Source organism: Dasypus novemcinctus, chromosome 10 (assembly GCF_030445035.2).
Source record: "Dasypus novemcinctus isolate mDasNov1 chromosome 10, mDasNov1.1.hap2, whole genome shotgun sequence".
In the NCBI taxonomy this organism is placed as follows: domain Eukaryota; kingdom Metazoa; phylum Chordata; class Mammalia; order Cingulata; family Dasypodidae; genus Dasypus; species Dasypus novemcinctus.
The window spans coordinates 105218884-105240212 of NC_080682.1; the positions used below are offsets into that span (position 1 = coordinate 105218884).

Sequence of the window (21329 nt, forward strand, 5' to 3'; positions counted from 1 at the left end):
TTCTTGTACAACAATACGTAGCCCACATTTAGGTATCTGGAAATAGGGTGCTGCCATAACAGAAACCTAAATGAGGGAACAGCTTTGGAAGAGGCATCGGGCTTGAGGGTAGTATTAGTGCCACAAAGAAACTGTTAATAGGGAATGGATGTGGCTCAGGCTGTTGAGTCCCTGTTCCCACATGGAAGGTCCCAGGTTAAGTTCCTGATGCCTCCTCAAGCAAAACAAACCAAAAAACCAACAAGCAAAACACGAAAAAACCAACTCAGGGGAGCCAATGTCAGCTTCCCACATGTGAGGTCCCAGGTTCAATCTCTGGCCCTGGAACCCTTAAACAAAATGAAAAACTGTTAATAGAAGTCACATGGCTTTGATAAAGCTGCAAGTGAGGGCAAGTGAGAGAAACGTTACTGGAAATTAGAGGAAAGGAGATGCTTGTTACTAGCCTCAGACAGTTTAGCCGCACTGTCATGTGCAGTAATGTGGGGTAGGAGAGTCCTGAACAGTCTAGAAAAGGAGACCTCCAGGCAGAGTGCTGAAGGTGCCGGCTGGTTTATTCCTGTGGCTTATCATAAAATGGATTATAGTAGAACGAAGCAAAAAGGAACGAGGACTTACTGGTTTTAAAGATTCCCAGCTTCTCCAGATGGCAAACAAGGCTAAAATGAAGAAATGGCTTCCAAACAAAGATCAAAGCTAAGGTACTCCCAGGAAAACACAGTACAAAAATTAACCCTCTTGTTAAAAACACAGCAGGATCAAAAGGAGGGCCTCAGGACACCATTCAGTTAGACAAAAGGCCCTGTAAATAGTGTAAGGGCATGCCTTCCAGATCTTCTCAATCAAAGGGCAGAAGGATAAAGGGCCTTGCCTGCCAGCCTGAGCAGCGGTTTTGGCATTACAGTGTGGCCTGGGGGACCGTTTTATTTTAGATTTCTCGGGTGATGCACGTGGGAAGGCTGGAGGCGGGGACCTCAGTGCATATTTACTCATGCGGTGACCACCCAGGGTGCTGCGGAAGGGGCAGTCTGGAGGACCTGGGGGGACTCCTGTCTTAGGATGATGGGGGAAGGCTTTCCTGAGTGGGTAAAACTCACTAAGGCTGAGTGGGATTTGTCCAGACCAAGGGAGAGCTGGGAGGGGGGTGAGTAGCTGGCTTCCCCGGCAGAGAGAAACCATGGGGGATATAAAGGGCTGCAGGTGGCTCAGTGTGGTGAGAGCAGAGGGGCGAGTGTGTGTGTGGGACAGGGGGGCTCTGCGGCAAGCTTTTCCATACAATTTTGGTAGATTGTGAACATGGCCACGAGGACCCCTCCGTGAGCCCACGTCCTTCTGAACTATGACTTTGCTGCCCCTCCCCTCCAGAGGGGGCATCTGTCCCTCACGCCTCGAATCTGGGCTGCCATTGACTTTGCTTTGGCCAAGGGAGGGACGCAGGGCAGGCCGTGCAGCCTCGGACTCGGGAGGCCTGGCAGCCTCGGCTCTCGTCTTTGCCACCCACTCAGCATCATGTCGAAGGCCGTCAGTCTGGAGGGACCCAGGACCCACGTGGAGAGGCCTGGCTGTTCTGGCTCCTCCACCAGTCCCAGCCACAGAGCACCCACCAGCCGAATGCAAGCCCCAGGAGAACCACCCGCCAACCGTGGAACGGCGGAAATAACCCTGGTGGTTTCACCCCTCACTTTGGAGGGGCCTGTTACACGGCAGGAGGTAACTGATGGGAGTGGGGTGGGCAGGGTGGTTTTTCACATCCCTGCTTCCTTCAAGGCCCTGCCCTCATGTCCCTTGCCCCGTCTCCCCGCTGGCTGGGAATCTCCGCTCCCTCCTCTGGACCCCTACTGCCTGTCACCCCTGCTTCTCCTCTGGCACTTACGCCATGCTGCCTATAGGATGACAGGCACCTTCTGGAGACACTGTGCCCATTTGCCATCTGACTGCTACCTTACATCATCCCCTAAAGGAGGCAGTGGCTGACGTTCTCAGGACAAGCTCCCCAAACCAGGGGTCAGTTACTGTAATCGTTCTCGGATGATGAGCTTGAGGTTTGGAGGTAGCGTGGCTTAGCCCAGGGTCGCTGGAAGGGGTGGAGCCAGGATTCAAACCCTAATGGACACATCTCCAAATGCCACCCATGGTGTAGCTCCTCGCGTGCTCTGCCCTGGAGGGCAAGGCCTCTGCTTATTGCTGGGGTGTGAGGGGGATTCGCAAGCGCCAGGCTGCCCAGCCACGCCCTGCCCCTCACTGCCCACTGCCAAAGAGAAGGCCCTGGAAGGTGGAGAGGGGGGCAGGGGCTACAGGGAAGCATGTCCCAAGCCCAGGAATCCAGACTTCTCGTCAGGGCACTCGTGCCCTCTCACCCACCCTGGGGACACTTGTGAGCACCAGACCTCGCATGTGGTGTGGTGTCATTCCCTGTGCTAGTCTGCCCTGCCTCCGACCAGACGCTTTCCTTCTGCCCCTGAAGGAGAGAGCAACAGGCGTCAGCTCAGGGTTGAGGACCATGAAGTCACCAGTGTGGGCTCCCCTGGCCCAGCCTGGCCCACCTTCAGGAGGAGTAAGACACAGCCTGGGGCCAGGAGGAGAGGTGGCCCAACCCATTTATTAAAGTCACATTTGCTGAGGTCCCTTCTAGTGCTGAGGCCAGGGGCTGAGGTTACCAAGGGTGAGTCAGGGGTGAACCTATGGAGTCAGGCCTGAGAATCAGAGGTCATCTTAGCCAGTCAGGTAAACTGAGGCTCAGGGGAAGGTCATGCAGAAACAATCAGTGATGGAGCTCAGTTCTCCTTACCCACCTTCTGGAACCCTCTGGCTGCCACTCCATAGCACAAAGAACTCAGAAACTTGAAGATGCCTCAGGAGAGTGCCGGGGACATAGTGGCCACCCCCTCCTGTCTAGCTTGGGGGAGGAGGACAGTTGCAGGATGGAGGGACTTGTAGGAGAGGGGTTTGGGGGTTGGTGGGTTCTTTGTGCTGTCACTCAGTGGTAAAGGAAGAAAAATGGCCCAGTCACGGCTCTTTTTCCTCAGCCCATTGAGTGACATCACAACAGAGGACAGAGACCTCAGAAATCATTCTTGTCCAGCCCTCTCTCCCATTGCACAGGTGAGCAGACAGAGGCCAAGAAGAGAGGGACTTGCAGAGGTTTCACAGCAGGCATGTGGATCACAGATGCCAGAGTCTGGCCTGCTCTCCCACACTGCGGGTCTGACTTGGGACCTGGCATGGGTGGAATATGCAGGAGTCTGAGGGTGGGGGTGGGGGCGTCTCTGGAGATGGTGTGTTCAACAAATACCACCAGGAAGCCCTCTCAGATGGCAGCACCTCCAGCTGGGCTCTCTAATGCTCTCCACGGCTGCCGGCCCTGCCTCTGGGGACAGCCCGCCTCTGGCTGGAGGCGCTCAGCAGAACTCCAGGTGCTGATCAGTGGGGACATTGTACTTGAGCTTGTGGGTCTCAAAGAGGTTGCACAGCTCCTTGAGGTAGCGCTGGTGCAGCTGATCCACTTCCTCCTTCGAGGGATGCAGCGTCTTCTGCACCTCGATGGGCTTGCCCACTGCAAGGCACAAAAGCGGGCAGCGGCTCAGAGTGGAAACCACCTGGGGCCACACGGGCCCTTGCTGCAGGCGCACACCCTATGGGCATTGCCCCAGGAAAGTGCTCGTACAAAACCCCTTCTGCACTCTAGTTTCAGGTGATCAGTTCTAAGATGCTAGGGCATGACGGCACGGTACTGATAGAACAAGAGCAGCAGCTGACAGTGCCATGTGCTTTACCTGCATTATCTCCTTTAAGCCTTGTGGCGCTCCTGGGGGGATGGAATCTGTTATCATTCCTATTTGGCATGTAAGGCCATGAGGCTCAGAGAGATTAAGTAACTTGCTCAAGGCCACGCAGCCAGGAAAAGCACAGGGAAGGCAGGGCTTAGAGGCTCACCGAGTCTGCTGAACTAACAGGGGTGGAAGGAGACGAAGAGGCCTCTCTCTACAGTGTTGGGCAGAGGAACCTGGTAGGAATCTTAGAAGAAAGCACAGGTCTCCTGACAGCTCGAAGAGGAGATGCACTAAAGTCCATGCCCACTGCTCACAGGAAATCCCGCAGGCTCAAATTCAGAGCCTACTGACTGCTATGGGATACACAAGGTTACCAGGCCTGGACCATCCCTCCCTTCACCCACCTTCTCCAATAAGTGCTTTGAGATCCTTTGGGTCAGAATCAAAAACCCTCCTTCTCTGGCATAATAAATCCTGATTCAAAGCTCAATTTTGCTTTTTCAGAGGCAGTGCTATCTTCTGGAAGTTACTTAACTTCTCTGGGCCTCAGCTTGCTATCAATGATATAATAATTCCTGCTGTGCAGGTGGTTAGGAGAAACCGAGACACTGCATGTAAGTCAGCCAGTGCTGAGCCTGGCACACAGCGGCTCGGTAACCAGCAGGGACTATTGCTCTTTGTGTTACGGTCTTATCCCAGGCTGCCTTGCATTAGGGTTCTCTGCCCGTGTGTGTGTTTCCCAGGCTAGAAATATATGCTCTTTGAGGACAGAGAGGTGCCTGCCCATCCCCACGTCCCCTTGCAGTGCCCAGCCCAAGCCCCTGTCCCTGCAGCCTACCTCCTCCAGCTTGGGTCTTAACTCACCCACGGTGGTGATGGGCCGACGGTAGGGCACGAAGCCAAAGCTGTACTGGAAGACTCCACGGCCGTGGAAGAGTGGGAGGGAGATGCCCATGACCTGTTGCAGCCGGTTCTGGATCCGGCGCAACCAGGAGCCGGGGGGATTCTTTACCTGGTCATATAGTTCATTCTCCCCAAATGAGAAGATGGGCACCAGAGCTGCCCTGGAGAGAGACAGAAGAGTCAGGGCACGCACGAATCTCCGGAGCAGGCACCTTGCTTCCCTCAGGGACACAGCACCCAGGATCTGGGGTGGAGGACAGAGCCCTGCACTGGAAATGGGAGGTCTGGGTTCTCTCCCCGATCGGCCATAGCCTCCCTCGCCGACCTTTGGCAGGTTTCTGCCCCTCTCAGGACCACGACCTCTCACTGGCACCATGACAGGAAGATCAGAATACCTCAGGTGATGTTTTCCATCTTCCCAAACTTTCTAGAAAAATCTCCCCTACCCCAGCTGGCTCCTATTCCTCAAGGAGGCTTACCCCAAGGAAGAACAGCTTTGAAATGGGCCGCACACCTCATTCTCCCTGATCCCAAAGGTCTCAGATCTAGTGTCAGCTTTGGGGAACACGTTCCTTCCCACCCAGTCCCTCTGAACACCGAGTCTCCTCTAGTGGAAACTTCTCTGGGCATTTGAAAACGGGCCGGTGCATCTCCCACCAAAACAGAATCTGTGCAGTCGCCCCTCCTCCAGGCGGGTACCCGTGCTCCAGCGCGAGCCTGACGAAGCCCTTGCGGTGCCGCAGCAGCAGCGTGTAGGCGCCGGGCCTGGCGTCCAGCGCCTCCTGGGCGCCCCCCACCACGATGGCCAGGAGGCTCCCGCCCTCCTTCCTGCTCAGCACGTGCGCGCCGCTCTCCTTGTCTGACGTGACCAGCCCTGGGGGGAGAGGAAGGTGTGGCAGCCTCGGGGTGCAGTTCAACAGCAGTGCCCACGGGGTCCCCTGAGGACAGGCCCGAGCCATGTCCCTCTCCCCAGCTCTCCCCGAGCTCGAGGCCCCGGGTTGCTGCGGGCGCTGCTCCCCAGGCGCCTCCTTCCCACTGCGCATGCGCGGGGAGCGCGCGGCCCCGCGGGCAGCCGGCCCTGCAGCGCCCCTGCTGGGCCCCAGGCTCACCGAAGCTCATGAAGTAGTCCCTCAGGAAGGGGACGCGGAAGGGCAAGGGCAGCATCATCAGATGCGGGCGGATGCCCGGGAAGAGCGCCGAGAAGCCCGTGCTCTCCGTGCACAGGTTGAGGAAGGCGCCTGCGACCATGATCCCGTGGGGGTGGAAGCCCGCGACGTAGTTCCGGGAGGGGTCCAGCTCCGCGGTCTTGACCAGCTGCAGGGACAAGGCCTGGTGAGCCCGCGCTGGCCCCGGGTGGCCGTCCCTGCCCACCACTGCCCGGCTGTGTGGCCTTAGGCCCGTCATCTGTAAAGGTGTGGTATTTGGACCTGTCATGCCCGCTGCTCCTGGAATTACCAAAGCTAAGACACAGAATATAGTTTGAAGGCACCAAAGGGCCACACCGGGCGCCACCATGCCCAGCGAGGCCCATGGCAACAAAACAACGTAAGAAAAACTGGCATATACGACCTGTGAGGGAAAGGGATGTGGCTCAACCAGGAGGGCTCCAGTCCACCATATAGGAGGTCCAGGGTTCCATGTCCAGGTGAGAGCAAGCTGACCCGCATGGCAAGCTGACCCATGCGGAGTGCCGCCCGGTGTGGGAATGCCACCCTGAATGGGAGTACTGCCCCGTGTGGCAGTACTGCCCCGTGTGGCAGTACTGCCCCGTGCAGGAGTGCTGCCCAGTGCAGGAGTGCCAGCTGACGCAGGAAGATGAAGCAACAAAAGACACAAAGGAGAGAAAATAAGACTCACAGCAGAAGGGAGAGGTGAGGTGGCGCAAGAGAGTAATCACCTCTCACCCACTCCAGAAGATCCCAGAATCAGTTCCTGGTGCCACTTAAAGAGAAGACAAGGTGGTGGACTTGGCCCAGTGATTAGGGCGTCCGTCTACTACATGGGAGGTCTGTGGTTCAAATCCCGGGCCTCCCTGACCCATGTGGAGCTGGCCAATGTGCAGTGCTGATGTGCGCAAGGAGTGCCCTGCCACGCAGGGGTTTCCCCCGTCTAGGGAGCCCCACGTGCAAGGAGTGTGTCCTGTAAGGACAGCCGCCCAGTGTGAAAGAAAGTGCAGCCTGCCCAGGAATGGTGCTGCACACACGGAGAACTGACACAACAAAAAGAAACACAGATTCCTGTGCTACTGACAACAATAGAAGCAGACAAAGAAGATGCAGCAAATAGACACAGAGAACAGACAACTGGGGTGGAGGGGGAAGGGGAGAGAAATAAATAAATAAATAAATAAACAAATAAATAAATAAATAAATCTTTAAAAAAAATAAAGAGAAGACAAGCAGACACAGAACACACAGCAAATTGACCCAGAGAGCAGATTGGGGGGGGAGGGGAGGAGATAAGTAAATAAATCTTAAAAAAAAAAGACCTGTGAGTGGGAAGAAGATCTGGTTCAAGTGATTGAGTTCCCACCTACCACAGACGGGAGGTCCCAGTTGGGTTCCCAGTGCCTCCTAAAGAAGAGAGCAAGACAGTGAGCTGATGTGCGGGGCTGACAGGGAGTGCTGACACAACAAGAGAAACAAGGAGGAAAGTATAATGAGAGATAAAAAAAGCAGGGAGCAGAAGTGGCTTAACTGATTTAGGTGCCTCCCTCCCACATGGGAGGTCATGGTTGGGTTCCCGGTGCCTCCTAAAAGAGAAGACCAGCACACAACAAACAGACACAGCAAATGAAAACAAGGGGGTGGGGAGAAAAAAAAAAAAAAAAAAAAAAAGACCTGTGAGTGAACATTAAGAGGCTATATCAGGAGTGGATTCCTGTTGAAAGAGCAGGTGGCCCAGGAGGCTGGCTCCAGTCCTGCTTCCTCCTCCTTGCAAGGCAAGTCTCTCACCCTGTGGCCCTCTACTTCCCCCAGCCAGGCCTGCTGCCCTGCCTCCACTCCCTTCCCTGGCCAAGGGGGCTCCAGCACAGCGATGTGCCTGGGTCTGCTCAGGCCTGCAGCATGGAGGGGGCGTGGGGTCCAGACAGGTGTCGTATTATAGATTGAGTGGGGGAGGAGACCTGCCTGTGGTTAGCAGCTTCTAACTGAAGGGCATGGGGTGGGGACAGGCTGAGTTAACAAATGCTGCTCAATGCAGATGACCTGACAGGTGGCAGTGTAGCCGAGTCTGCTATGGCCAGTGGTTGTTCAGGGGACCGTCCCATCCCCACTCAGCCAGGAACTGTGGAGCCCACCCCTCAGAGTGCCCTGTTTTGGGAGCCACAGCCATTGGAGTTGGAAGGGTCCCCAGGGCTCCTGGCCCAACCCCCACCCCTGGGCAGGAAGCACCCTGATGGTCCGGGCCCTGCAATCTGCTGTCCTTCCCATGATGACTCAGCTTCGCCCACGTGAAAGTTCACTCTGCCGTCAAGCTGCACCTTTCAGCAGGTGATTCCTGGAGGAGCCTGGAGGGGCCTGGGAGGTAGCAACGGGGCCTGGGTGCCCCACCTAGGCTTCCCAGCGCAAGGCCCACCTGTCCTTGGCTGGACTTGGCCCCTGCCCCGCTCCCGCAGACCCACTGACCCTTCACAGAAGGGCTGCAGGGCCCAACGCCTCCCCAGACGGGGACAAGCCTCCTCCCCTCATGCACTGGGGGATGTGCTGGGTGTGAAAATATAGACAGAGCAGAGCAATCGCTGGGGATTCTCCCTGGGACAAGTGCTGCCTCAGGAATCTACCTGGTGTGGTTTCTCTAAAAACATAACTTGCTCAGTGCATTGAAACATTTGCTTTTAAGTTCTCATTTTCTGCTAGTGGAAGGGTAATTTTGTACAACCTTCATTTAAGGGAAATTTGTCAGTATTCATCAAAATTTTTGAAAAACCACAATTGGTCCTTTTAAACCTGCTGCAGAGGAATTAGTTTACAGAATTTTTCACCTTGTACAAAATGACATTTATGCAAGTTATTCACTGATGTATCCTTTGTTAATATCAAAAACTTGGGGAGGGGAGCAGATGTGCCCCAACCAGTTGGGTGCGCACCTGCCACAGGAGAAGTCCCGGGTTCAGGTCCCAGTGCCTCCTAAAGAAATGAGCAGACGCCCTACCCGCTGCAGTGAGCAGACACCTGAATGCGCAGATGCCACAAGCCAGCCCCGCTGCGACCTGCGGGGAGCGGATGTGGCTCAGGCCGTTGGGCACGCGCCTTTCATATGGGAGGTCCCGGCATCGGTTCCCTGTGCCTCCTCGAGAAGGCAAGCAAACAATGATCAGACAGAGGAGAGCGCCATCTGGGGAGAGAGGATAAATAAAACAAAAACCTGGGGGGAGTGGATGTGAGCATTTGCTTCCCAATGGGAGTTCCTAGCTTCAGTTCCCAGTGCCTCCTAAAAACAAAAAAACATGGAAACAAATAAAAAAACCAACTCAGGGGAGCCAATGTGGCTCAGTGGTTGAGCACCAGCTTCCCACATACAAGATCCCAGGTTCAATTCCCAGGCTCAGTACCTCAAAAAAACACACACAAAAAAAAACAAAACAAAAAAACCACACTTGGCATCAAATGTCCATCAACAGGACTTTTTTTGACAAACTATGAAACACACGGTGGATCACTATGCGTAGGGAAGTGTGAACAGCTCTTCCTGTCCTGATACGAGACGAGGAACACAACAGATCAGCAGGTGACAGGACAGGGGGCAGGAGAGTGTTGCAGAATGCCACCAACTGGGCACAGGAGGGAAAAATACATCGTCTGCATTTGGACACTCCAAACGCTGCTAGTAGACGTCACCCCTGGGGAAGGGACCTGGAGAGATGGGTCCTGAAGTGGGAGGGAGACTTTGACTGTATATCCTTTTGTCTCTTGTGCATCTTGAACAAGATCGTATTACCAGGTTGAAATAAATGAACAATGAAAGAAAGAGTAAATGCATGAATGAATGATTACTTCCTTCATAAAGACAAATTTGTGTAGAGAAAAATGCTGGCGACATGAGGGCCTGTGTCCAGGCATGGGTGCCAGCGTTTGTACACGCATCTGCTGACATCCAGGAGTGGGCCCTAGTGGGCCCATGACTGCCCCCTGAAGCACAGTCAGCACCTCCCTGGACGTGTTCTTTGCTGGTGTCTTCTGCACTACCACCTTCTATCTGTCCCCTGTGCCCCGGTCTATCACCCCAGCACTGTGAGGGCTCAAGATTAGAGCCCACATACCAGAAGCACCCATGCAGGCCTGGAACAGGGGAGATGCTCTGGAAAGCTGTGGAGTGAAGGAATGAAGGAATAAGCCTGTGGGTGCATGAGGCCAAGGCAGCCTCCTTGGAAGGAGGTGCCTGCTCCCATCCTGCTCCGACGTGTCACCTGGGCTGCAGGTGAAAGGGCCCTGCTCCAGAGAGGCAGCAGGCCAGGCTTTGCTGCTGGCTCACGACGTGGCCTGTGCCAGGCTGCTGCCCCCTCCATGCCTCAGTTTTCCCTCTATCCCTCCAGGACGGTGTAACACCTCCCTGGCAGGGTTGCAGTTGGGTTCTAGGGGGATACACAAAGAGGAGGGAGAAGTTTACACACTGTAAAGTGCAGTGTTCTCTGTCTCACCCCCTCGGTTCCATTAGGATAGGGGAGTGTGACTAAGCAAAGATGGGCTGATGTCTGGGGCGCACTCTGGCCGGGTGCCTGTGCTGTCACTCTGGCTTGGCATCAGGTGAGGGGGCTAAGCCAAGTCACTAGGCTCTGGATGTTGCTAATTTTTTTACTAATATATTTCATATACCATATTTTAATTGTGCAATTCAGTGATTTCAGAACATCCAAAAGGTTGTGCAACCTACACTGCTGTGTAATTGCAGAATGCTTTCAACACCTCAAAAAGAAACCCTGTCCCATTAGCAATCACTCCCTATTCTCCCCTTCTCCCCCAGCCCTGGCAACAACTAATCTAATTTAGACCTCTATAGATTTGCCTTTTCTGGATATTTCCCATAAATGGAATCCTTTGTGATTTTTTGTGCCTGACTTCTTTCACGCAGCATAATGTGTTCAGGGGTCATCCATGAATCAGCACTTCATTTCCTTTGATGGCTGAATACAATTCCACTGTCTACCTGGACCGCAGTTTGTCTGTCTTTTCATGAGTTGACGGACATTTTGGCTATTTCCACCATTCGGCCACTGTGCGATGCTGCTCAGGTTACTAAGAACAATTCTCCCGGGGGCTGCAGATTTTAGGATGGGTCCTTCCCTGCACCCGTGCATGGTGGCCCGATGGCTGGAGAGGCCTGGCGTCTCCCTGGCACAGGTGGCGACTCCCTGCATGGCTCTGGGCCCGTGTCCGGCCTCCTCGGCCTCTGGGGTGAGGTGTCAGCCCTGCCCTCTCCTCCTTCCTCAGCCCTGCTCTCATCTCACAGACACTCTTCCATCAGCTCTGAGATGCACATGTTTTCATATTTAACATTGTGAAATCAAGAGGCGCTGGCTATTCTAGCTGGAAGAATTTTTTCTCACTGGTACATAAAATACTGGTATGTCTTAGCATTGAAAGATACAGTGCATGCCAGGCCCGGAGATCCGGAAAGCATGGCAGAGGTGGCGGGCACCACGGCACCTACTACATGCCAGGCACCTTGCACACAGTGTCATCCTCTGTCAAGCCTGTGAGGCAGTACGGATGTCGCTGCCCCCATTGCACAGATGAGGAATCTGACACCCAACAGTAATGACCTTGCTCACCCGCTGACCTTGTAAAGAGGCAGGGCCAGGAGGTGGGCCCAGGCAGCCTGGCCCCGTGGGCACAGCCAGCCGGCCCAGCCTTGTGGGATCCCCAGGTGAAAGGCAGCGGGGCTTAAAGGCACTTCAAGTAAGGGCACAGTGCCAGGGACGTGACTCATATTGGGAAAACTAAGGCGGCAAAGGGGCAAGGGAGGCAGGAGAGGGCTGGGTGGGCAGAGGCCCAGGTGCAGGGCCCTCAGGCTGCCATGGAGATTAGCTTTCATTCCAGGTGTGCTGGGAGTCACTGCTGGGCTGGTCCTGCGCCACATGGAGGAGGGACTGGGGGTGTCGGCAGAAGAGGAGCCAGTGAAGAGCTGACAGGGCCAGGGAGGAGGAGCGGAGGCGACCACCCCCACCCTCCAGCAGTGGGCCTCAACAGGGGTGACCTTGCCCCCTGCCCCACAGGGGACATCTGGCAACGTCTGCAGATGCTTTTGGTTGTCGCACCTTGCGGGCAGTGCTGGCCTCTAGTTGGTAGAGGGCAGGGGTGTGGCCAGGCCTCCACAGCAGAGAGTTATCCAGCCCCAAATGGCAACAGTGCAGAGGTTGAGAAGCCCTGCTGGAGAGCCGCCTGGCTGGGGGGGGGGGACATGGAAGCCCCCCAGTCCCCTCAGGGCAGCCTAGGACTGTGGGCAGGGGCCTCTGAACCAGCTCCCCCTGCAAAAGGTAGAGGTGGGACTCCTAGGAGGATGGCAGGAGACCAGCCCCAGCTCCCGGGAAGACAGCCCTTCTCCCGCAATGAAGCAGCCGTCTCAGGGAGGGAGCGCCCCATCCTCAGGGCTGTGTAAGCTGGAGTTCCCGGGCCCGGGTGAGCAGCTGGCCAAGAGTCCCTCTGACTCAGGCGGAGACCCATATGTGCTGAGAGGAGGCCTGGGCGCTGAGGGGGAGCTGAGGGGCCATCCCAGGTGAGGGTGGCGGGGACAGGGGGGCTCAGGGAGGTGCCCTGTGCTGCCCCAAGCCGGCTCTGACCAGAACTCTGGGGACAGCATTTCCTGACAACCAGGGACACACCCCGGGCAGGGCACTGCACCCTCCTGAGCCTCCTGTGCAGTGTTTGCTCCGCGATGATGAAATCTCCCCAGCTCCACTCAGACCTTCAGCATGAGGGGCCGGAAGCTCCTCTGAAACGGAGCATTGCCCGTTCTCTGCACTAGCTCTTTGGTGGGCCTTCGGGGGACTTCAGGTGGCTCCAGGCCAGAAGCCGTTTCCTGGTTGGGCCTGAAGTACCACGTCAGGGCTGGTGCATAAATCCCATAAGAGCTGGCGGAACGTGGGGTGGGCGGGGGCCGCTCTCTTTTCACAGAGGATGCAGAGGCTCGTGAATGCTGAGGAGCTCCTGGCAGAGCCGGGGCTCGCTGTCTCCTGCTCACCCCAAGATCCCTGCAGGGCCCGGAGGGTCTCCTGGGAGGTCTGCAGGAAGGGAGTCTGCAGGTGGCAGTGCCGCCCCACAGGAGCCCAGCAGGGACATGCAAGGTCAATGTGAAGGGCATCTCACCCTTTGTCGGCCACTGGGTGCTACTGTCCACCCTCGGCGGGTGGGGATGCAAGGCGTTGAGGGACACAGCACGCCCACACAACTGCACATGAGGAATTTGTGCAAACGGAGTCCCCACGCTGGAAAAGGCACCGAGCAGCACCAGTTCTGCCAGACCTGTAACTGGCAGTGGCTCTGGGTGCAAAGAGAGCCCAGACGCTGTCCAGAGGCCACTGGGCAGCCCGAGAGGCTGTCCCCCTGCTCTCTGTCACCTGAGGAGTCCAGTTCTATGGCTTGGGTGTCTTGTCCCTGCAAACCTCTCTCGGCCCATGCCCCGGAGCACCTTCTCCTCTAGTCATGGTGAACACAAGGCTACTGTCAAAACTCCACTGGGACCAGCACCCAGCCCTTTGCCTGGGCTGGGCCCTTCCCAGACCACCTTTCCATGCCCTGCTTTCTGGGTGAGCTCAGGATTCGGCTGGCAGTGGGAGGGGAGACCTAGGAGCTACAGACTCCTCCTGGAGGCCCCAACCTGCTTACGGTTTCCCTTGACTGGATGGGTGGGTTTTTCTCTCCCTGGGCCACAGCCTCTCCCTCCCCAAGAAACTCTGACCTCCAGGCTCTTCAGGCTGGGAAGGGAGTTCAGAATCTCAAAGCTCTAGGGTCCTGGGTGGGAACCAGGGACTGTGCCTGTGACACACCCAGGGCCGTGCTTGTCCCTGTGGTGAGACCTGGGAGGGGCCCCTGAGAGGAAGCAGATCCAGGGGGCAGGGAAGACTGTCCTGGCCCAGACCCCCAGTTCAGCAACACCCCTGCCCACGGGCTCTGTCCCTCAGCATTTACCACCCCCAGGGCCGCGGCCGTCTCTGCCAGCCACCCCCCACCCTCACCTGTGCCCTGCCCTTGCCCTTTGCCCCGCAGGCCCTGCAGTTGTTGCTCAGCCTCTGCTGGTCCTTGTCGGGCCCCAGGCCTCTCAGCAGGCGGCCCAGCCAGAGCCCTGCCCCGCTGAGTTTTCATGTCCTGGGCAGGTTTTAACCTTTACCAGCCGATTTCCTTCGCCCGCTCTCCCACTGGCAGTCCCAGCTTTACCAGCTGGGCCCTGACTCCTGGAGGGACAGGAGAGGCTACTCAGGGGGGCAGGTCAGGGCAGCAGGGCTCCAGCCATCAGAGTCCTCCCCGAGCCCCCAGCCACACCCCAGCCTCCTCGAGTCCCCACTGGCTCAGGAAAATAACCGAAGATGCCAGTTTCCTAGGAACATTCCAGGTGCTTTAGTTGCATTGTTGCCTTGAGCCCACACAACCCTATGAGGTATGTGGCATCACCCCCATTTTACACATGAGGAAACAAGCTCAGAGAGACTGTGCAACTCACCAAAGTCACACAGCTAGTATGCAGCAGACGTGGGATTAGCATCCAGTCTGTCTAACTTGAGACCACACCTTACACCTTTCCTTGCCCTGTTTCTGAGGAGGGACACCCACCCATGCCAGGCACCTCCCTCTGTCCCCACTGCCTGCCCATCCTATCCTATCTGTCAGTAAACCATCCCTGCCCGGCTGCTTAGAGCCAAGGGCTTGGTCTGTTGGAGTCTGTGAAGGAGCTGAGGGATCGGCTCCCTCAGATTCAACGCTCTCCTCCCCTCAGGTGACCCTCAAGCCCGGGGCCAAGTGGCCATCACGGCCAGGAGGAGCCTCGAGCCAGAGAGCTGGACTCACAAGCACTCAGAGCAGTGGGGGTCCAGTCTGCTTACTGGCTATGTGGGGAAACTGAGGCTCAGAATGGGGCACACAGCATACCAGAGTCAGGGCTCTTTTCTCTGCACCTTCACCCTCAGTCAATGCACAAACTTTAAAACCAGTAAAAGAACTTGCTGTGTGCTGTTGCTCACAATCTTGTCCCTCTCTGGGCATCAGTCTCCTTGTCTGATGGATCTGCATGGGGCTAGACGGTCTCTTAAGACCTGTGAGTTTATTACCTTCACCTTCCCAAACTGGGCCCTGAGGTTTGCATCTGTATAACACATATGTGTGTCACATTCCACGTGTCACAGAGCGCCTTCGCATCCTGGACAGCCGTCAATCTCACACTGGCCCCACGTGCCCGAGAAGCTGCCCCTCTTCCCAGCCCCACGGTGGTAGAAGTCCAGGCTCCTGCCTGCCAAGCCAGGATTCCCATGGAGATGTGGGGCCCTTGGGCCCTGCCACCCCTCTCCCCACCCGGACCAGCCTCAGCACTCACCACGGTGGGGAAATAGTCCCTCATGTACTTCCACAGGATGCAGTGCCTTATGGCCTCCACGCGCCTGCCCCCCTGCCACGGCGTGTCTCGGTCCAGGCACCACCAGGCCATGTACAGCACAGCGCAGAGCCAGAACCTCGTGCACAGGAGGCCTAGTAAGGCAGCGACGCAGAGCTGGGCTGGGGAGGGAAGTAGGCGGTCAGCGGTCGGAGGTCCGAGAGAGGAAAGTACGGCTGCCCAGGCCACGCCGTCCCCACTCGCCCCATGCTAGCAGCTTCATCTGTCCAGCCCGTGGCCCCCGAGGGACGAGAGCAGCTTCCCTTGCCTTCAGGGAGATGGAGGCTTGAGTGGAACCAGCCCTCCTTGTTCCTGGAGCAGGGACTGGAGCCCGGGGAAGCCCAGCTCCAAAGCTCATCCCCCCACCGCCCCAGGCTGCCTCGTTCACTCCAGTCTTCCCCTTTCCCTCCCCCTGCCTCCCTGCAAAAGATTCTGCAATACTTGAAATACTAACACTGCTTTCACAGGCGGGAAATGCCTATTCATACAGCAGGTGCTCGATAAATGGATGGGGAGTGACTGGCTGGATGAGCTGTTCTACTTTCCATCTTTTGGGACCTCAGACACACAGGAGAGTGGCTTTCTCCCTAACCCTCTGCCCTGTCAACATACAGAGATTCCTGACCTCATGGAGATGACTATCCAGTAACTAAAAGTGTCAAAAGAGTGGTGAAAATAAAACATGACAGATAAAACTTAAATAGTCAGGAATAACGTTAACCAACAATGTAAAGCACTTGTATTCAGAAAACTGCAACTCAGTGTTAAAAGAAATCCAAAAAGGCCTAAATAACTGGAAGAACATTCCATGCTCATGGATTGGAAGACTGAATATCATTAATGCCAGTTCTACTCAAGTTGATATACAGATTCAATGCAACCCCAATAAAAATTCCACCAACATTTTATTAAAAAATTGAAAACATGATCATCAAATTTATTTGGAAGGGTAAGGGTTCCTGAATAGCCAGAAACATCATAAAAAGGAAAAGTTAACCCTCATCTCTGGACTTTAAATCATCTTACCTAGCTATAGTGGTAAAAATAGCATAGTACTGGCATAAAGACAGACATATAGACCAATGGAACCCAATTGATATTTCAGAAACAGACCTCACATGTATGGCCAAGTGATTTCAGATTAGCCTGTCAAACCCACACAGCTCAGGCAGAACAGTCCATTCAGCAAAATGGTACTGAAAGAACTGGATATCCATGGCCAAAAGAAGGAAAGAGGACCCCTGTCTCACACCTTATCCAAAATTAACTCAACTGGATAAAAAACCTAAAGATAAAAGCAAGAACCATAAAACTCCTAGAAGAAAATGTAGGAAAATATCTCCAAGACCTGGTGGTAGGTGGTGGAGTCTTAAAGGAGATAAGAGAAGGACTGAGATGGACTACTGATGTTTAACATATGTAGCAGTTTTAATTAGCTTTTCTGTAAAAGTGTGGAAATGTATAGAGTGGATGGTAACACATACTGAGCAACAGTTAGTTATAAATAGTGATGTGGCTGAAAATGGTAGTCTAGGGATATAAATGCCAATTGACAGAATGCTAGAGAATAATCTAGGACCTGAATAGCATGGTAAACAAAGAGGTGGATGAGAATTGTGGTTGATGGTACAGATGCAAGAGTGTCCTTGGTGAGCTAGAGCAAATGTACATCACTAGTGCAGGGTGTTGGGAACACATGGGAAAAATTCAACTGGAGAGACCTATGGACTATGGTTAGCAGTAATAATATAATATTCTTGCATCTATGCCAAAGATGTACTGTGTTTATAATGAGGCAGTATGGAAAATGTGAGCCAAATGTACACTATGGATGTGGTTAACAATCAGATATTATCTTATCTGTAACAAATGCTCCACCACAGTGAGTTGTGTTAATAGGGGGTTGTTGTTTGGGAATTCTGCACATGTGCATGACTGTTTTACAAGTTTACAAATTCTGTCATAAAAATATATTTAAAAAATAATAGGGTGGGTTGGGGAAAAAATACCAAATGTAAATTAAGGACTACAATTAGTAGTAAGATTTTGACAATATTCTTTCATAATTTGTAACAAACGTCTCATGACAATGCAAGGTATTGGTGGAGGGCTGATGTTTGGGACCCCTGTATGATGTTACGCATGTTTGCTTTGTAAGTTCACAACTTCTACTATACACTTAATACATTTATGTATGTTCATATAAAAATGATATAAAGATAATAATTGGATTGGTTAGGGGAAAAATACTTTGGTTAGCAGATAGTATTTTGGCAATGCTCTTTAATCATTAGTTTAAAAGGTTTAACAACAGTGTAAGGTGGTGGTAGGGAGAGTTTATGAGAGTGCTGTATGATGTTATATATGTTTGTTTTGTAAATTCACAACTAATCCTATACACTTATTGTGTATGTATGTTTGTGTGTGGGTGATACATTTCAATAAAGTGATTTAAAAGAAAAAAGAAAAAAAGAGTCTGTGCAGGTGGCTCCCACTTTAAGAAAACCAGTTCGAGAGAATGAAAAACGGTTAGTAGTGGTTACCTGGAAGTGGGAATGTTTTACTTTTAGGATACATGTTTTGTTTAAATATGTTATGAAAAAGTATACAAAATTTTGGGGGGAAAAACCCCACAAGGCATTTGCGCTTGCCCAGAGGAGACCTCTTCCCAATTCCTCCCCATTCCTCACTCCTGGCTCACCCCTTAACCCCTTTTAACATACCACAGTCAGACTGTGCATCTTCACAGTAATTTAAGAAGGGAGATACCTTCTTTCCCTGAGGGAGAAATGGAAAACCCCGCTTTAAGGGAGGCCAGAGAGGTGTGAAAATTGGCCGGTCACACAGCAGACTGGTAAGGTGGAACTTGGGTCCAGTCCCACTCGTTTGGCCACTTGGTGCTCCCACTTCCATCCATTCATTCAAGCTGCATTCACTGGCGCCAACCCTTCTAGGATCGGGAGACGCAGCTGCGAGTGAGACAAACTGAATGGATAAATCCCTTCCTGTGAAAGAGTGTGAGATGCAAAGGAGAGGAAAGAAACAGGCAGCAGCAAGCAACCCATTTAGAAAGCACCGGCTTGCAGGATCCGGGACCTTCGTGGTGACGGTGACTGGTCTAGTCGTCTTCTCCAGCCTCATCTTTGTCACTCCCCAAAATGCATCCAATAACTCCAGTGTGAACCAACTGCTTGGAAATGTGCCGAGGCCCTTCCTCTCCGGGCTCTGCATGTGCAGGTCCCCACCGGGAGGCTGCCCTTGCGTCTTTACCGGATTCTTAAAAGCCCCTCAAACGCTGCCTCCCGCTGCCTTTCTCTGCGCGTGCGCCTCCCTCCCGGCCCCGCGCTTCCTGCGGGCTCACTTCTGTTATACTGCAGGTAGCTGCCTAGTGGCTTCTCCCCGTCTAAGTCCTGCCAGACCCTCAAAATCAACCACGGCGTGTGTCCCCCTAACTCCCCAAGCCTTCTCCTACCCAGCGCCTGAATTTGGTGGGGACAGCCGGCCGTGCGGGGGCCGAGACTGCAGCCTGGCTTCCTGCCTCCCTCGCCATCCACCTGCGGTCCCCGGGCCTGGGGGCCTGGGGACGGGATCTTCTGACTGTCTCTTGGACCAGGACACTCCTCCCACCCCACGCCAGCCTCTCCAGACCCGGGTGGGCAAACTTTCTCTTAAAGGGCCAGATAGTAAATATTTTAGACTGCAGCCCAAGAGGGTAATTCGAGGCTATTATTTAGGTACATAAGTAGTCACTTAAAATGTAACTATTTAAAAATATAAGAAACACTGTTGTTTGACCTGGATTTGACCTCTGGTCTGTAATTTGCTGACCCTGAGCTGGACTGGGACTGCCCCCCCCACACCCCAAACACGGCGGAGAGCGCCAGCAGCCACGGGGGCCTTGAACACACTGATTGGACCTTGTCACTCCCCTGCCTAAAGGCCTACCCAGGCTTCCCTTTGCCCTCGGAATAAAGGGTGAGGTACAACCCCACACCTGGCACGAGTGGACCCACAACCCTTTCTTCAGCAGTCGTTCTTCTGGTTCCCAGGCCCAAGGCTGATCTGATCCCTCCATGCCACTCCTGGGATTCCCAGGCTCCTGGGGTAGCAGGGCTAGGCACGTGCCAAGGGCCTGCGGTAGGGTGGTGGGGGAGTGAGCATGCAGACACACTCCTGTTCTCAACAACGGCACAAGCCCAGCTGAGCACGAGGTTCCTCGTCGCCGGTGATCCCAGCAGAGCCACTGGGCTCTGGTCCCCGGTGCCCTTTGTCCCGAGGTGCTCAGGAGCCAGCAGAATTTGCAGGCTGCCCTGGGCGTGGCCCTTGCCCTGCTCTCTCCTCCCACCTCCACACCCACCTTCTCCCAAGCCCCTCGGCCCCTCTCCCCTTTCCCCGCCTCCTTTGCTTTCCTTTCTTTGGCAGTAGGAGGAGCCCAGGGCTCCAGACGGGCAAGCCAGGGCATTTAAGACATTTCAGTTCCCTGCACACCTTGCAATGGGAATAACGGACTGAGGGGTATGAAAAATGTTTACTGGGGAGCAGGAATAGCTCAGCGGTTTGAGCACCTGCTTCCCATGTACAAAGTCCCAGGTTCACTACCCAGTACCTCCTTTAAAAAGAAAAAAATCCTTAAAAAAAAAAAGAGAGAAGAGTTTACCAACCCCTGGGGCAGTGAAACCGACCAATCAGAAGGGATTCCGGCCCTGGCCGGGGCAGGGTTCCGCAGGGCCGCTTTGCCAAGGGGAATCCCTTAGCGGCAGGGCGGGGAGGGGGCGGTCAGGGCCAAACCGCAGGGACTGCGTCGGCATCCTGCCTACAGACTGAACACCAGCCCTGGCGGCGGCCCCGTCACCTGCCGCGGGGGACACTGCATCCCGCGTTCCCGGGGCCTGCCTCTTCCCAACGCTCACTGCAGCAGCGCAGGAGTTTGGGAATGAGGCCCTCCGCGGTCACACTCGGTGTGTTTATCGCGGGTGGGGTGCAGGGGGCGCGCCCCTCCCATCCTGTGCAGTCACGACCCAGGGTCCCGGCCACGTCTGCGCTGCGCCAAAGCGCGCGTTTCCTTTCGCCTGCCCCGCAGCCCGTGAGGCCGCGACTGCGCCCCCTTCTGCAGGTGACCGAGGGGGGCCTGGGCAGGTCGGGCAGGGGGCCGGCCAGGCCACAGCGGGCGCGTTGCCCAGCCCGAGGCTGCCCCAGTCCCCCCTCCCAGCCCCCTCTTTCCTCCCTGTCCTGTTTTTCCCCCTTCCTCCCTCTTTCCCACCTGCCTCCAGTCCTAGTTCCCTCCTCTGTGCGGGAGGAAGGAAGCCTGTCCCCCCTCTTCCTGCCCCCCTTAGCCCCCTGAGGCTCCTGGATCTTTTCCACTATCAGCTCTATCCTCCCTCACACCAGCCCGCGGCCCGGGTCTCTGCCCAAGAATCAAGGGACAATTGGCAGCCCAGGGAAGTTAAGTGACCTGCCCAAAGCCAGGGCAGCTCTCCAAGGCCGCTGGGCAGGGGCTGTGGGTGCCGCCAAGTCCCTTCGGGGCGAGCATCTTCCAGTGGCACCCTGCGCCCCCGCCTCTGGTCTCCCCTAACCCCCCGCCACGGCCACGGTATCCCACCACCGCACCCCCACCCCCACCCCGCCCAGCTGCCTTACGCAAGACCAGGAAGGAGAAGACCCACAGCAGGACGCCGAACGTCTGCAGCCTGCGGTCCCGCAGCACGGCAAGGGGCGGGAACTCCACCATCGTGGCCCTCTGCCTGGCTCTGGGGCTTCTCGGAGCGCTGCTGGGGCCAGAGCACCCACGGGCTCTGCGCGCTGCCCAAGGATGTGCAAGGCCAGGGCGCCGCGCTGCGCCCAGCTCCAAGGCTCCCTGCCTCTGCCCTGGGAGGGAACTGTTTCTCAGAAGAAACGTTGAATCCTGCCTCCCTTGGGGCCCAGCTGGAGGTGGCAGGAAGCAGAGGTTGTGCAGCCTTTATCAGCGGCAGGGCCGCCTCCGCAGCACTTTATCTCCAGGTCCCCAGGCTCTGGGCGCTCGGATCGTGCCCTTTCTTCCACCGGGACTGCTTGGCTCTGGATCTCATCCCCGTCCAACCT

At 55.2% G+C, this 21329-nt stretch overlaps 1 protein-coding gene across 1 annotated transcript; it reads right to left on the bottom strand.

The window, feature by feature from the left end:
* Positions 1–3347: 3347 nt before the first annotated feature.
* Positions 3348–20979, bottom strand: LOC101443877 (2-acylglycerol O-acyltransferase 2-like). The gene is made up of 6 exons (XM_058306437.2): positions 20889–20979; positions 15195–15373; positions 5783–5987; positions 5373–5547; positions 4635–4834; positions 3348–3553 (listed from the first exon to the last, which is right to left on the bottom strand). Exons 1-6 carry the CDS (start codon positions 20977–20979, stop codon positions 3399–3401), a joined length of 1005 nt encoding a protein of 334 aa, XP_058162420.1. The 3' UTR covers positions 3348–3398.
* Between the last annotated feature and the right edge of the window lie 350 nt (positions 20980–21329).